This window comes from Meles meles, chromosome 5 (assembly GCF_922984935.1).
Source record: "Meles meles chromosome 5, mMelMel3.1 paternal haplotype, whole genome shotgun sequence".
Taxonomy (NCBI): Eukaryota; Metazoa; Chordata; class Mammalia; order Carnivora; family Mustelidae; genus Meles; species Meles meles.
Genome location: NC_060070.1, coordinates 54,510,981 through 54,524,004, shown reverse-complemented (window position 1 = coordinate 54,524,004; position 13,024 = coordinate 54,510,981). Strand labels below are relative to the sequence as shown.

At 37.9% G+C, this 13,024-nt stretch overlaps 1 protein-coding gene across 1 annotated transcript in view; it reads right to left on the bottom strand.

Annotated features, from left to right (window-relative positions):
- TMEM30A (transmembrane protein 30A) overlaps positions 1–8,762 on the bottom strand; it is a 36,967-nt gene extending 28,205 nt beyond the window's left edge. Inside the window, exon 1 of the mRNA XM_046005851.1 lies at positions 8,390–8,762. Within this exon, the coding sequence (XP_045861807.1) occupies positions 8,390–8,626 (237 nt within the window). The 5' untranslated portion in view covers positions 8,627–8,762. The remainder of the gene's footprint in view (positions 1–8,389) is intronic.
- Positions 8,763–13,024: the final 4,262 nt, after the last annotated feature.

Here is a 13,024-nt window from a genome sequence, read left to right as displayed (position 1 = left end):
ACAAATCTTTCTATATATAGCTTTATTTTGCAGAGACTCCTAACATTCTCCAACCTCAATTTCTGTGCTACCTTTCTTCCATAGCTTAAAACTCAATTACTAATTTAGAGAACAAACTGATGATTACCAGAGGTGGGGGTAGGCAGGGGGGTGGGTGCAATAGGTGATGGGGATTAAAGAGTACACTTATCAGTATGAGCACTGAGTAATGTACAGAATGCTGAATCACTGTACTGTACACCTGAAACTAATATAACACTGTATGTTAACTACACTGAAATTAAAATTAAAACCTTAATTAAAAAAAAAAAACAAACTCAATTACCAGCTGAGAACCTTGTTATCAAAATAAAGGCCACATTTCTAGCCCCCAGCTGCCCTTACAGTTAGTGTGTCCTTGTTACTAAGTGGAGGTAGTAGGTGGCAGCTTCCTCAAACCATCTTTAAAAGGCCTACCCCTTTGCTCTTTATCTCCTCTTTCACACTGCAGCCTGGAAAAGGATGTGACAACAGAGCTCCATCCTTCATTCTGGATTGTTAGCATCAGTTTCAATCCCTACCAATGGCAGAGCAGTAAACTAGACAGAGTGAGGACCTAGTAAAACAGTACCTCCACCCTAGCCAGACACTGTGTTTGTAAGGGATTTTTACATGAGAAGGAAAATCTTAATTCCTCATGGTTGAACCAAATCCTAACAGATACACACTGTATCAATCATGTCAATTCCCTAGTTTACATACTCATTATCAAATACTCAAAGTCTATCCACAATCTGACACTGGCTTATTTGCCCTTACTCCTATATTCTCTCTACACTTTTTGATTTTCTGTCACTACACCTTTCCTCATATTAATCTTTCTTGGAATGCATCCAACTTCCCATTTAGAAGCCTTATTTATCCTTTCAGTTCCAGTTCAAAGCCCACTTCCACCACAAAGCCTTCCATGGTTATTAAAGACAGATGTAATCTTATTTTCCTTTGAACTATTAAGGCATGTTCTGCTTGTGCCACTCCCCTAGCAAGGCTTTGTTTTCCTTTTAGATGTATAATCTCATATCCCCCAAAAGATTTTAGGGTCCTTAAGAAAGACCACTCTCTGCTTAAGCAAAAAAAATAATAATAATAAAATAAAATAAAATTTAAAGAGGCTCTGTTCACATTTTTCTAATGTTCACTATGTCCACAGCAGCACTTTGCAAACAGAATGTGCAAAATACCAATTAAAACTCTTGATAATTTTAACTCAGTCTATGGGTTTTTACCACCAAAACCCACTAAATCCTTTATCAGCTAAAATTCAAGGGTAGCCTGACCTAATGTCCAGATTGTAATAAAATCTACTGGATATAAACACAAGGTTTGTGAACATGGGCGTGCAGATAACCCTTTCAGATTCTAACTTCATTTCCTTTAGATATATACCCAGTAGTGGGACTGTGGGATCATATGGTAGGTCCTTTGTAAATTTTCTGATGCTCTTCCATAATGGTTGTACCGATTTATATTTCACTGGGGTTCCCTTTTCTCTACACCTTCACCAGCACTTGTTATCTCTATCTTTCTGTTAAGAGTGGACCTTAAGTATTTAACTGAAGTGTTTACACCAAAAAAATCTTTTTTTAAAAAAAAAGTTAACTGTGGTAGGTGATGGATGTGTTAATCAGCTTGATTATGGTGATCATTTCACAATGCATACATACATATATCAAACCATCATACACTGAAGACCTTAAAATATACAATTTTTATTTGTTAATTATATACCTCAGTAAAGGTAGGGGGGAAAAGTTCATACTAAAGACAACAGTCCATAACTTATCCTAGAAAGAAAGAAGCTACCAGGGGGAAGAGGAAATAGAGTTCACTCGATTTTAAAAGTAGTGCTTATTAAATGTCAAAAGCACACAAAGCATAATACAGAATACAATGGTAAACTGTACACCTGCCCATTAGCTTAAATACAAAACACAAAGAACCAGAGCTAAAACAGAACAGATGTAGATGACTAGATTAGTTTAAAGGTTATCATATTTCTCAACTTTGTTTTGCTACGAGTGTAATTGTTCCTCTAAATAAAACTGTCATTTCTTCTTAGTAACTCTAAAAATATATCCTATTCCTCAGACCCAAACTGAATTTAATGAGCTGGGAAAGGAGGAATTTGAAGGACATGCAGTTTTCACACTGTATAAGAAGGACTGGAAAATTTCCATTTTTGAATGTAAATCCGTCTTAAAGGAAATCAATATAAGACCTAAACAGGTCACCCAACAAAATGCTGAGTAATAAGGCAAATCACAGTAAGTATTAATTAGATTAAGTTCTAAAAATGGCATTTTTTAAAAATTTTTAATTAATTTTTTTGAGACAGCATGTGTGAGCTGGGTAGAAGGGGCAGAGGGAGAGAGAGAATCTTTTTTTTTTTTTTTTAAAGATTTTATTTATTTATTTGACAGACAGAGGTCACAAGTAGGCAAAGAGGCAGGCAGAGAGAGGGGGGAAGCAGGCTCCCGGCTGAGCAGAGAGCCCGATGTGGGGCTTGATCCCAGGACCCTTGTGATCTCTGTCAAATAAATTAAAAAAAAAAAAATCTTTAAAAAAAAAAATTATTCCCTTTCTCTCTCTCTCTTAAAAAAATAAATAAATAAAAATGGCATTTTAAGTACCCCTTTGAACTAATACTGCCACACTAAAGAATTTATCTGGAATTCTTTCTCCAAAGTAAAAATCTCAAAGCAATTTTTTAAAGGTTGCTTGAACTTTATCTGACTCTGTAAAGAAATGAAGAATGGTATCACCTGAACCAAGGTTAATATGTTTAGCTAAGGCCTTTTTTATCTACAAAATGTGTACAAAGAAGGTTGAACACAAACAATTATCAGATCATTATACCTACCTTGAAAGATTATTGAGAATTATAAAGTATAAGTTAAAAATTACTATTTTTGTAACAAATGCTAAATTTGCCAGTATGTTTCTTTAAAACTCTAAATCAAGGGCAGGAAATTCTTTTCTGTAAAGGGCCAGAAAGTAAACACTCTAGGCTTTGCAAACCAAGAAGCAAAGTCAAGGATATTGTAAGGGCCTATTTAGCCAGAGCGATTCTATCTGGTTAAACAGTGATTTTGTTGTTTATGCAGTAAAACTTAAACTGCCCCTGCCCACCGCCGCCACCCCCCGCCCCCCCCCCCCCCCCCCCCCCCCCCGCACCAGGGGAACCTACTTAAAAAGCAAGTCCAGGAAGCCAGTAAAATATGGTCGACCAGTCCCAGATAACAGAGCCCAAATACAAGGCTGGGTCAGGTCAGGTAGAGATAACAGAGCCCGGATGCAGGGATGAGTAGGGCCAGGTGGTGACATCCAATCAGTGGGGTACGCATACCGTCTCCCTAGCTACCAAGGAGTGTGGGCCCCGCCTTTTGGGCGCCAATTCTGACCAACGTGATAGGCTAGTTCAAATAGCTACTATGGGGTGAACTGTAATTCAATTGGCCACCTGTGTGTCACCTAGCATGACTGTGCAGCTTTCTCTGTGTGTTACAATCTCATTGGCCACCTGCGTGTGGCCAGGCTCAACCACATGGCCTTTGCTCTATAAAAGTTAGTCTGGGGGCACCTGGGTGGCTCAGTGGGTTAAGCCTCTGCCTTCAGCTCAGGACATGATCCCAGAGTCCTAGGATCGAGCCCCGCATCAGGCTCTCTGCTCTGCGGGGAGCCTGCATCCTCCCTCTCCCTGTTTGACTCTCTGCCTACTTGTGATCTCTGTCAAATAAACAAATAAAATCTTAAAAAAAAAAAAGTTAGTCTGTAAGGCAGGGAAGGGTCGCCTCTTTGTAAGAGACGGCCCCAGCTGGTGGGTTTGATTCTCAATGCTTGGCGGGAAATAAAGCTTTGCTTGACCTTTGCTTTGTATCAGTCTCGCTCCTTTGATTACGGACCCAACAATATTATGTAGGTTCTTTATATAAAAAGAGAAAACAACTTTGCACAAATTTGTATTGATAAATTTCAAAATACATTAGCACTAGCATGCAATCTTCTGGTAACACAGGTCTACTAATAAGAATGAAATTATTTTGCGGGGATAACATTTCACATAACTGGGGCCCAAAGTTAGTGTTTTCTAACACCAAATCAATTGCAAATGTTCATCTATAGAAGCAGTCTCAGTTCCTGAGCTTTAAAAAATGGTCTGGACCAGCCATATTTACTTTGTCATGCCTTGCTCTAAGTACCAAAGTTGCTTAAGAAACAAATTAAAACACAGCACAAACCTCTTAATTTCTAATAGTCAGCTTCTAAGCCCCTGCAATTCATCTGAATAGGAAAATTTTAAATTTCTTAACATACAGTGCCTTATCTTTAACCAGTATTTCTACCCAGCAATTTGTTCTTCCTTGACTCTTAGCTGTAAGCTAAGTATAAACAAAGAATAATGCTAAATGCAGAAGAGAAATCTAATCCTCTTAAAAATCTTATTATGTAAGAATCCAAGTTATATAGGAATATAACTAGGAAATGAGGAAAACAGAAAATAACCAGGATTAAATAATTGAGGGCAGTAAATGACATAGTAGTATAAAAGCAGAGGAGGGTTGGGATTTCTCTATCAAACATGTTGTGGGTGGAAAGGGGAGTCCTATTCCATGAAAATTTAATGAAAATGGGGGTGCCTGGGTGGCTCAGTGGGTTAAAGCCTCCGCCTTCTTCTCAGGTCATGATCCCAGGGTCCTGGGATCGAGCCCCACATGGGGCTCTCTGCTCTACAAGGAGTCTGCTTCCTCCTCTCTCTCTGCCTGCCTCTCTGCCTACTTGTGATCTCTGTCTGTAAAATAAATAAATAAAATCTTTTAAAAAAAAATTTAATGAAAATGTTTCCTGAACACTTTTGGCAATATTAATTTAAGGTAAATATTTAGTTTTTAAATTTACTCTGGCTATTACTTTGAAAAATGCAGTCATCTGATTCTAACCATTCACACTGATAAATGCCTTTGCAAAAGTTAAGAATATCTCATTAGCTTTTTGAAGTTAGCTGTATTCAGTTAATAGCCCAGTCTCACCAACAAAGGCCTTAGATGAGAAAATCATTATTTTTGTCATAAAAGGATGTGCCTGACTCCTACAACTGCCAAATTAAAGGAAATTCCTTGCTGCTAATAATAAATGAAGATATTAAAGTGACATATTAAATATTTAAAATATTTTCTTATGAATGATAAAATTAACAATGTTAGTTTTCTAATAACTTCACGGAATTAGATGGTGGAAAAACTAAAAACCAACTAAACAAGCTATACAAACCTAACAGGATGGGGTTGGAGAGATATTTAAAAATATCTTTTTTATAACTTTTTCAGCAGAGTCCAATGTGCTTTACAAGATTAATTTTTAAAAACAATACCCTTCTGGGAGAAGGGTATAGACCTACTGATTTTTGTGCCTAAAATATTTGGACTTCTGATCTTAGCACTCTAAGCTATATTACAAAAGCATTCTTATCTGACAAGTCTCCTCTTGCCTAATAATTTGATGTAATACAGCAATCAAAGTTCCTAAAATTTTCAAAATTGAGAAAATAAGCCAAGTGTGAGAAACTTACAGTGTAGAAGTTGGAAAGAACTTGTTATTACCCACTTACTTTTAATAAACCTCAACATATATATATATATATATATTTTTTTTTTTTTAGATTTTTTTCTTAGTCATTTGAGAGAGAGAACATGCCAGCAAGACAGCTCAGGCAGGGGACAGGGTCAAAGGGAGAGGGAGAATCAGACTCCCCGCTGAGCTTTAGAAAGCCCAATAGGGGGCTCAATCCCAGGACCCTGGTATCATGACCTAAGCCGAAGTTAGTCACTTAACCAACTGAGCCACCATGGCACCCCAACCCTCAACAAATTTTAACCTAAACTAGTAGCTAACAGAGGGTGGAGAGTTTGCACAAAGAAGCATGTGCATTTGGGGAAAGTTCTCCAGGTTTCTCTAGTATTCCACACCTAATCCAGAACCAATTTTCTACATAGTCAACAGCCAAATTTTTAGAAACTGCAATTCTGTTTACACAACTGTATTGTCAGTGTTGGTACAAAATTCCTAATTTTAATTTCCTCTGTTCTAAAGGTGATCCAACTTGAATACACAGCATTTTTTAAAACCTCATTAAAGCTGGAAGTTATAAATTTTTAGAGCTGAACAGCTTATCAGAGATCATCTAGACTAAAGTTTTTGATTCTTCAAGAAAAAGAAACTAAGTCTCAAAAACATACCAAGAATCACAAACTAGAGTAACAGACCTGAGACCTCAACAGTACTGCCTTGACTCCTCAGTTCCCTTTTAACCATTAGACCAAGGCACAGGAGACTCCTCAGGCGCTTTGATATCAGAATTACATACATGAGAAGTAGTCAAAAAATTTCCATTTCAACAACCACTTAGTGTAAAGAAACTTACTTAATTCAGAACCCAAACGTTTTAAAGTAAATATTTATCTTCATAGTATAGTAAATATTAACAAATTGAGTTCTGATAATTTACTAAATTCCCATAGTATAAAATTCCAAATTATTGCTATTTCCATCTTAATATCTTACATTTAAGTAAAATGATCCAATTTCTAATGTTAAATTATTTTCTTCTACTTAATTATTCACAATGCAGTTATGATTCCAGCGCAGTATAAAAGATTAAGGCTGGGAATCAAGACATCTAGGTTTCTGTCTCAATTTTACAATACTCTGTTAGCTTAGCAACAAATGCCAACCTCTCTGACTCCATTTCTCATTTCCTGATCAGTGATTATCATAATGACAGTAACTATTTATTTTAAAAACTTAGTGCCAGGAATGTTATCTATACTGTTTTTAATTCCCACATTTTATAAGATAGGCATTATTCACCTATTTTACAGGTGAGGAAACTTAGCCTTGGAGAGATAAAGTTTCCCAATAAACTGAGCTTGTTAGTAGCTGAGCTGGAATTTAACACCAGCTCTGCCTAACACCAACCTAGAGCCCATAGGTCCTTGTGTTACACTGTTTTGCTCATATCCTGATATGTGTGATCCTAGAGTGGTTGAGTGAACAAGCACCATATTTGCAGGACTATTAGGGAGAGAAAAATGATAAAACAAATAAATATACATGCTGGGTAAACATACTGTGGTACTTGCTTCACGTATTAAACCAAAAATGAATTTTTAGCAAAAGATTTAAATACTATGCTATTGATACTATTCTTACCACTATAAACTTAAAAGTGGTCATTGTACAATTAAAGGATATATTGATTTTGCTTTTAGAAGTAACATCGCAGATTATGTGTAAATAGATATCTTTATGCCTATTCCGTAATTGAAATAAAATTACTCTGAAAATCCCATTAAATCACATACACAGATTTAAAGTATTTAATAAAATTAGAAAAATGGCATAACCTGATAGAACAGAAGAAATCAAGAGAACTTGATACCAATTCCTGCCCTTCCAAACAGATAAAAATACCATCTGGTATACCAGAAATGGGGATGTACAGATTTTAGTACTGGACATTTCTACAAAGTATTTACATTCTAGTACCAACCTACCTCCACCACTATAAATAGATGAAGATACTATGATTGCTGTTCTGAAGTCAAGATGCTTCTCCAAGTTTGTCACGTCTTATATTAGTAAAATGTTCAGTAGATAGTGTACAACTAATTCTGTGTATAGTCCTTGACTCTCTTTTTAAAATTTAAGCTCTATTATTATTAAACGCAGCCTAAAAGTAAAAACTAGAATTGGGGACTCTGGTTATCTTTTACCTCTATCATGCCTTACAACTAAAAGCATTTACTAGCTCCAAAATGAAAGGTACTGTGCGTACTTCTGTTATGTGTCCTAATATGTGATCTGGGAAACTTCTTTATATAAAATCATCAATACCTCTATGACCCTGGCTCCTTTCCCTTAACAATGGACAACGCGTTAATCTCTGTAATCCCCAACACGGGTAACGACACTCTGACCAAGTCAATTCTCCCGGAGTTACATCTAGACAGAACTTCTTTTTCCCCCACTGTGTTTTAACCTCTGTTGGAGGCAAAAATCCCGACAGAACCACACGAACCGCTCATTAAAGGGGTGTTCTTCATCTGACCCACCCCCTGCATTAAACGTTCATCCCGTCTGAAGCCCTGGAAATCGCAAGAGGAAACTCGGACAAAAACTGCAAAATTCCTGAAACATACAGAAAGAAACAGAAGAAACGGAGGAAGAGGAAGAGGTCGCAGGGGAGGGCAGAGCCAGCCTGTCAACCTCAAGGGAGCTGAGGCTGGAGTAGAGCAAACCGGGAGGACCCCGTTCCCCGGCAGCACCAACTCCCACTGCCGCTCCCACCCCTCACCTCGATCTCGCGGATGTTGTTGGAGGTGACGAAGATGCCGATGCCAATGGGGATGAAGATGAGGCCGATGATGAAGAAGGTAGGGAGCACCGTGCCAGCCGTGAGGATGGGCTGCCAAGCCGGCAACCGTTGCTGTTTGAAGGCCGTGTTATCCGGTCTCCGGTTCTTGGCGGTGCCCCCGGGAGGACATTGGGGTCCACCATCCACTTCATCCTTCGCGTTATAGTTCATCGCCATCGACCCCCACGGCGCGGCTCCGCGACGCGCAGGTGGACCACCCAGGGGACCCGCCTGCTGACCCTGACAGAAAACGCGCAGGCGCCGCTGCCGCCGCCACCGCCGCTGTAAAGGCGGAAGAGGCGGGACACCCTTCCGCAGACGGCCGCCGACCGGAAGCAGGTGTCGGCTGGGGACGCCAGAGGGAGGGAGAGAGGAAGGAGGGAGAAGACTGAGGGCTAGGGGAGGGGGAAAAGGGAGGAGGATGGAAGGGGTAGGGAAAAGGCGGACGCACCCTGACCATCTGCCCTGTGACGACAAAGTGAGGGCCTCAACCCCCGGAGCGTGGAGCAGCGTTGCGCCTGCGCGTCCCTGGGAGCGAGGGGGTTTGGACGCTTACGCAATAGGTGTGGCTTTGCTTCACTCTCCCCAGCTTCTGTTCTCGCTCACCTACCTCCGGCTGTGGTTATCATGGCGACGGCCGTGCTAGGTTGCGGGTCCGAATCTCCCGGCCCAAATCACCTTCGTCATCCCTGGAGCTGCTGACAGAAGGCTTTCCGCTGACTTGGGCGCCAGACAGGTTTTTGTCTTACCTCAAAACCCTCTCTGAAGGGAATTGGCGCATTTAAGAGACCCTGCCAAGAGAGCTTGAGCCTAGTGGGATGGCAGTGTTTGCTTGGTTTTCTCTAAAATTTTCTCTAAAATATATAAGCGATTTTCTCTAAAATATATAAACCTCAACTCAAGGCACAAAAATGTAAACGTTAAGCAAGATGCGTGGTAGGTGACCCTTTTGTACTAAGTCAAGAATAAATCATGCCAATTGGTTAACCCCATTATTCTGCCACTTGTTCTCACTTTTTCCCTCCACTAATGGACTTAATGTTACATTTTACCTTATTTTCTGTACTCGTGTTTCTCTTTTGCACGTTGATTTTAGAAGTCTGTTGTAAGTCTTTACTACTGATAATCAAAAAACCTCAACAAATTATGGCATCACTATAAAATGAGATGCTATGTAGATAGTTTAAAACTACTAAGTATTTGAAGATCCAAGGAGATACTTCTGATATATAAAAAATAGCTCAATGATGCCAAAGTACTATAGGTATATAGAGTGTAAAGCCCCAAAAAAGTAGTGGCAATCTATTTTTTGCACTACATATTTTTTGCTCTTTTACCTATTTTCCAAGTTTTCTGCAATAAGCATATATTTGTAATTTTTTTTTAAGTTATATACATTTCACATTATATTGGCATCTTTGAAATCCAGGCCAGAGAGTAAATCACATGATATGAAAACATACCCAAACTTCATTTTCTTCCAGACTTTTTATTTATGTATTTTGGGTTGGTTTTTTTTTTTTTTCAGTTTATTTTATTTCTTATTTTATTTTATTTCCAAAATTCATTGTTTATTCCCACACCCAGTGCTCCATGCAATAGGAGCGCTCTGTAATACAGGCTCACTCAACCCCCCATCCTCCTCCCCTCCAAAACCCTCAGTTTGTTTCTCAGAGTACACAGTCTGTCATGGTTTGTCTCCCCCTCTGATTTCTCCCATCTCACTTCTCTCCATCTCCCAGTGTCCTCCGTGTTATTACTTATGCTCCACAAGTAAGTGAAACCGTATGATAATTGACTGACTCTGCTTGACTTATTTCACTTAGCATAATCTCTTCCAGCCCCACCCATGTGGATATATGTATGTCTTTTGTAAGGTAAACTAAGGAAAGGAAAACGAAGAGTGTTTAGGCTTCAGATTTAAAATTAAATATATTTTCAAAATGACTGCAAGTCTCAGGATGTGAGCCAACCAAATATTCATCTGGCAGAGAACTGGCTTGCTTGCTTTTGCTCTTCTATGACACCATTATCTCCCCAATTCTTAGCACTGTTAACATAAATATTTTTTGTTTTGATCTATGCAAGTTTACTTTCAACCTAGGGCTCAAATGGAAAACATTCATCCATCACAGTTAATGGAGAAGGCATGGAATACTTTTGCTAAGTTCCGTTGGTTCCTAAAAATATAACAATACTGGACATAATGCAAAAATATAAGGCATAAGGCACGTTTTTTTCTCCCTATCTCTAGCTGTATTATCACATCCGCTAAATGTTGTAGTTCCTTAAGAGAATTGCTACCTCAGTATTGTGTATAAATGGTCAGTTATTTTGCCCTCAGATTTTTTTTTGTTCTAGTGATCTGAGTGATGGCAATATGTTTATCTGCTTTTTCTTTAGTTTTGTTTGTTCATAAGAAAGATTAACTCCTTATCTCTTTTTTTCTTATTAGAAATTCCATTTTGACTGAAACAGAATTGTAGAACTGAAAGCTTCCTTAGATGCTTCCTTAAAACTTAAATTTTCAGATGAGGGCCAAGTAGATGAAGAGATTTTTCAATCTCTTGATAGCCTTATAGTTCCTTTTACTCTCTGTACTGAACCATCACAATATGCTGCTTTACTGAACTAATGTTTTTTTTCACATCCGCGTCATTGTCTCAAGGGACTCAGAACTTTATGCTTTCCTTTTTATACATTGTTTTATGATTGTCCTTACCCCAGGTAGTTTTTTGTTTTTTGTTTTCATTTCATCTGATGCGGTAGAAATTCTTAAAATGTTATTCAGCATTTCTGGTATAACAAAAGAGAGTGGTCTCACAATGGATTACCAATATATGAATTTTTCACTGTGGTTCCTGGCAGTGACTGGGGTGTGTGTGTGTGTTTTGATGATACATGTAGATAATATTTCTCTTGTTCAAATGATTGTTCACTTGCTGATTCCTGGGAAAAGGAGAATTTACATGGCTAAATAATATTAATGCCAACTACCAGGTCAACACAGTAAGTGTGCAAAGAATGCATGAGCCCATATATAAAAGTAAATCCAAAATAATAAAGCAGATGCAGACCCCATGATCTGAAAAGATGTATATAAATAGCTTTTGGCAGGGTAGTTTTATAATAATTTTTTATTTTGTAGCTCAACTGGTGTGTTCAAGCCACCAAACTAGGTAACTAGAAACATTAAAAAAAATACTACATAACTATTGAGTAACTTAAAGAATTAAGAAGAGAAAACTGAAACTGGTCTTTTTACTGTTTAGCCAAAGGGCCACACAGATTTGCTTGTTAGACACCTTTGAGTATTTGGTGCTGCTTAAACTCTCCAGTTTCTAGCCATATTCAAGCCATTTCATTCACAGCTGTAGCATAACAATGTTTAGGAAAGCTGAAGAGACTTAAAAAAATGTACCACAGTTTTTACCAGCATGAATTTCAGAGAAAGTTCTTAGGGAATGGAAATGGTTTGAATTGTTTTCAGTGACTGGGTAGTATTTTTACTTGTTTATTTTGAAGAAAAAAAAAATGTCTTTTCAGTTAATCATGGCAGCTTACTTTAGAGAACTTTGATGGGACTAAATCATATTCATGTCTAATGGAGAAAATTTTTAGGGAAAGAATGATAGAGAATTGTGTAATAAATTTAATTTGTTATATTTATTTGCATCAGAGATTGGTTCCAACTGACTTTGAAAAATTACTGCTTTTAAAATTGACCTCTTCCTGTTTTTTTTTTGTTGTGTATTAAACTTTTTCAGTTAGGCATTTAAGAAAGTCCTTTTGTTCTCACATTAAGAAATTACCTGATTAGCCTGAGGTCATTGGTGTTGTGATGAAAGTTTTTGCAGGTTCATGAATAATAATCATAGTCAGAAATAACAAGTCAAACAAGGTATTTTAATGGTAGTCTCAAAGAGGAAAGAGTAGGCAGCCTAAGAACTTGGTTTTGGGGAGGAAATTAAGTTTTCTTTTCTCATAATTCCACACTTTCTTTAAGTGAAAAAATATAATTCTGATAAGACTTCAGACTTCGTGATTCCCACTGTAGACACTCTCTCAGTTGATTATGCCTATGGTGCCATCAATTATAGATAAGGTCTTTCCTTCAAATAGGATGTTGCCATCTCTAAGTTGACAGCCAACTGACATCTATTATATGTAGATAGTGAAATTATTTTTTAAAGGGGACAGGCAGAGGAAGAAAGAGACTTACTACTCCATGAGAATAGACACAGGGAAGTAGATCTTTAAAAATGTTAAACCAGGGGTTCACGCTTGGCTCAGTTAAGTATCCGACTCTCATCTCAGCTTAGGTCTTGATCTCTGGGTCATGAGGTCATGAGTTTAAGCTTCACACTGGGCTCTAAGCTAGGCATGGAGCCTACTTAAAAAAATTTTTTTCATGTTTAACCATTTATAATCACATTTGGACTAGTTTTGGATATACATTTTTATGTTCAAGTTTTAAAATATGGGAAGTCTGAGGGGAGGGGGGAGGTGTGGCAGGCATTCCATAATTATTCGGGTTTTTTTTGAAACACTTGGGTCACTACTACCTATCAAGTT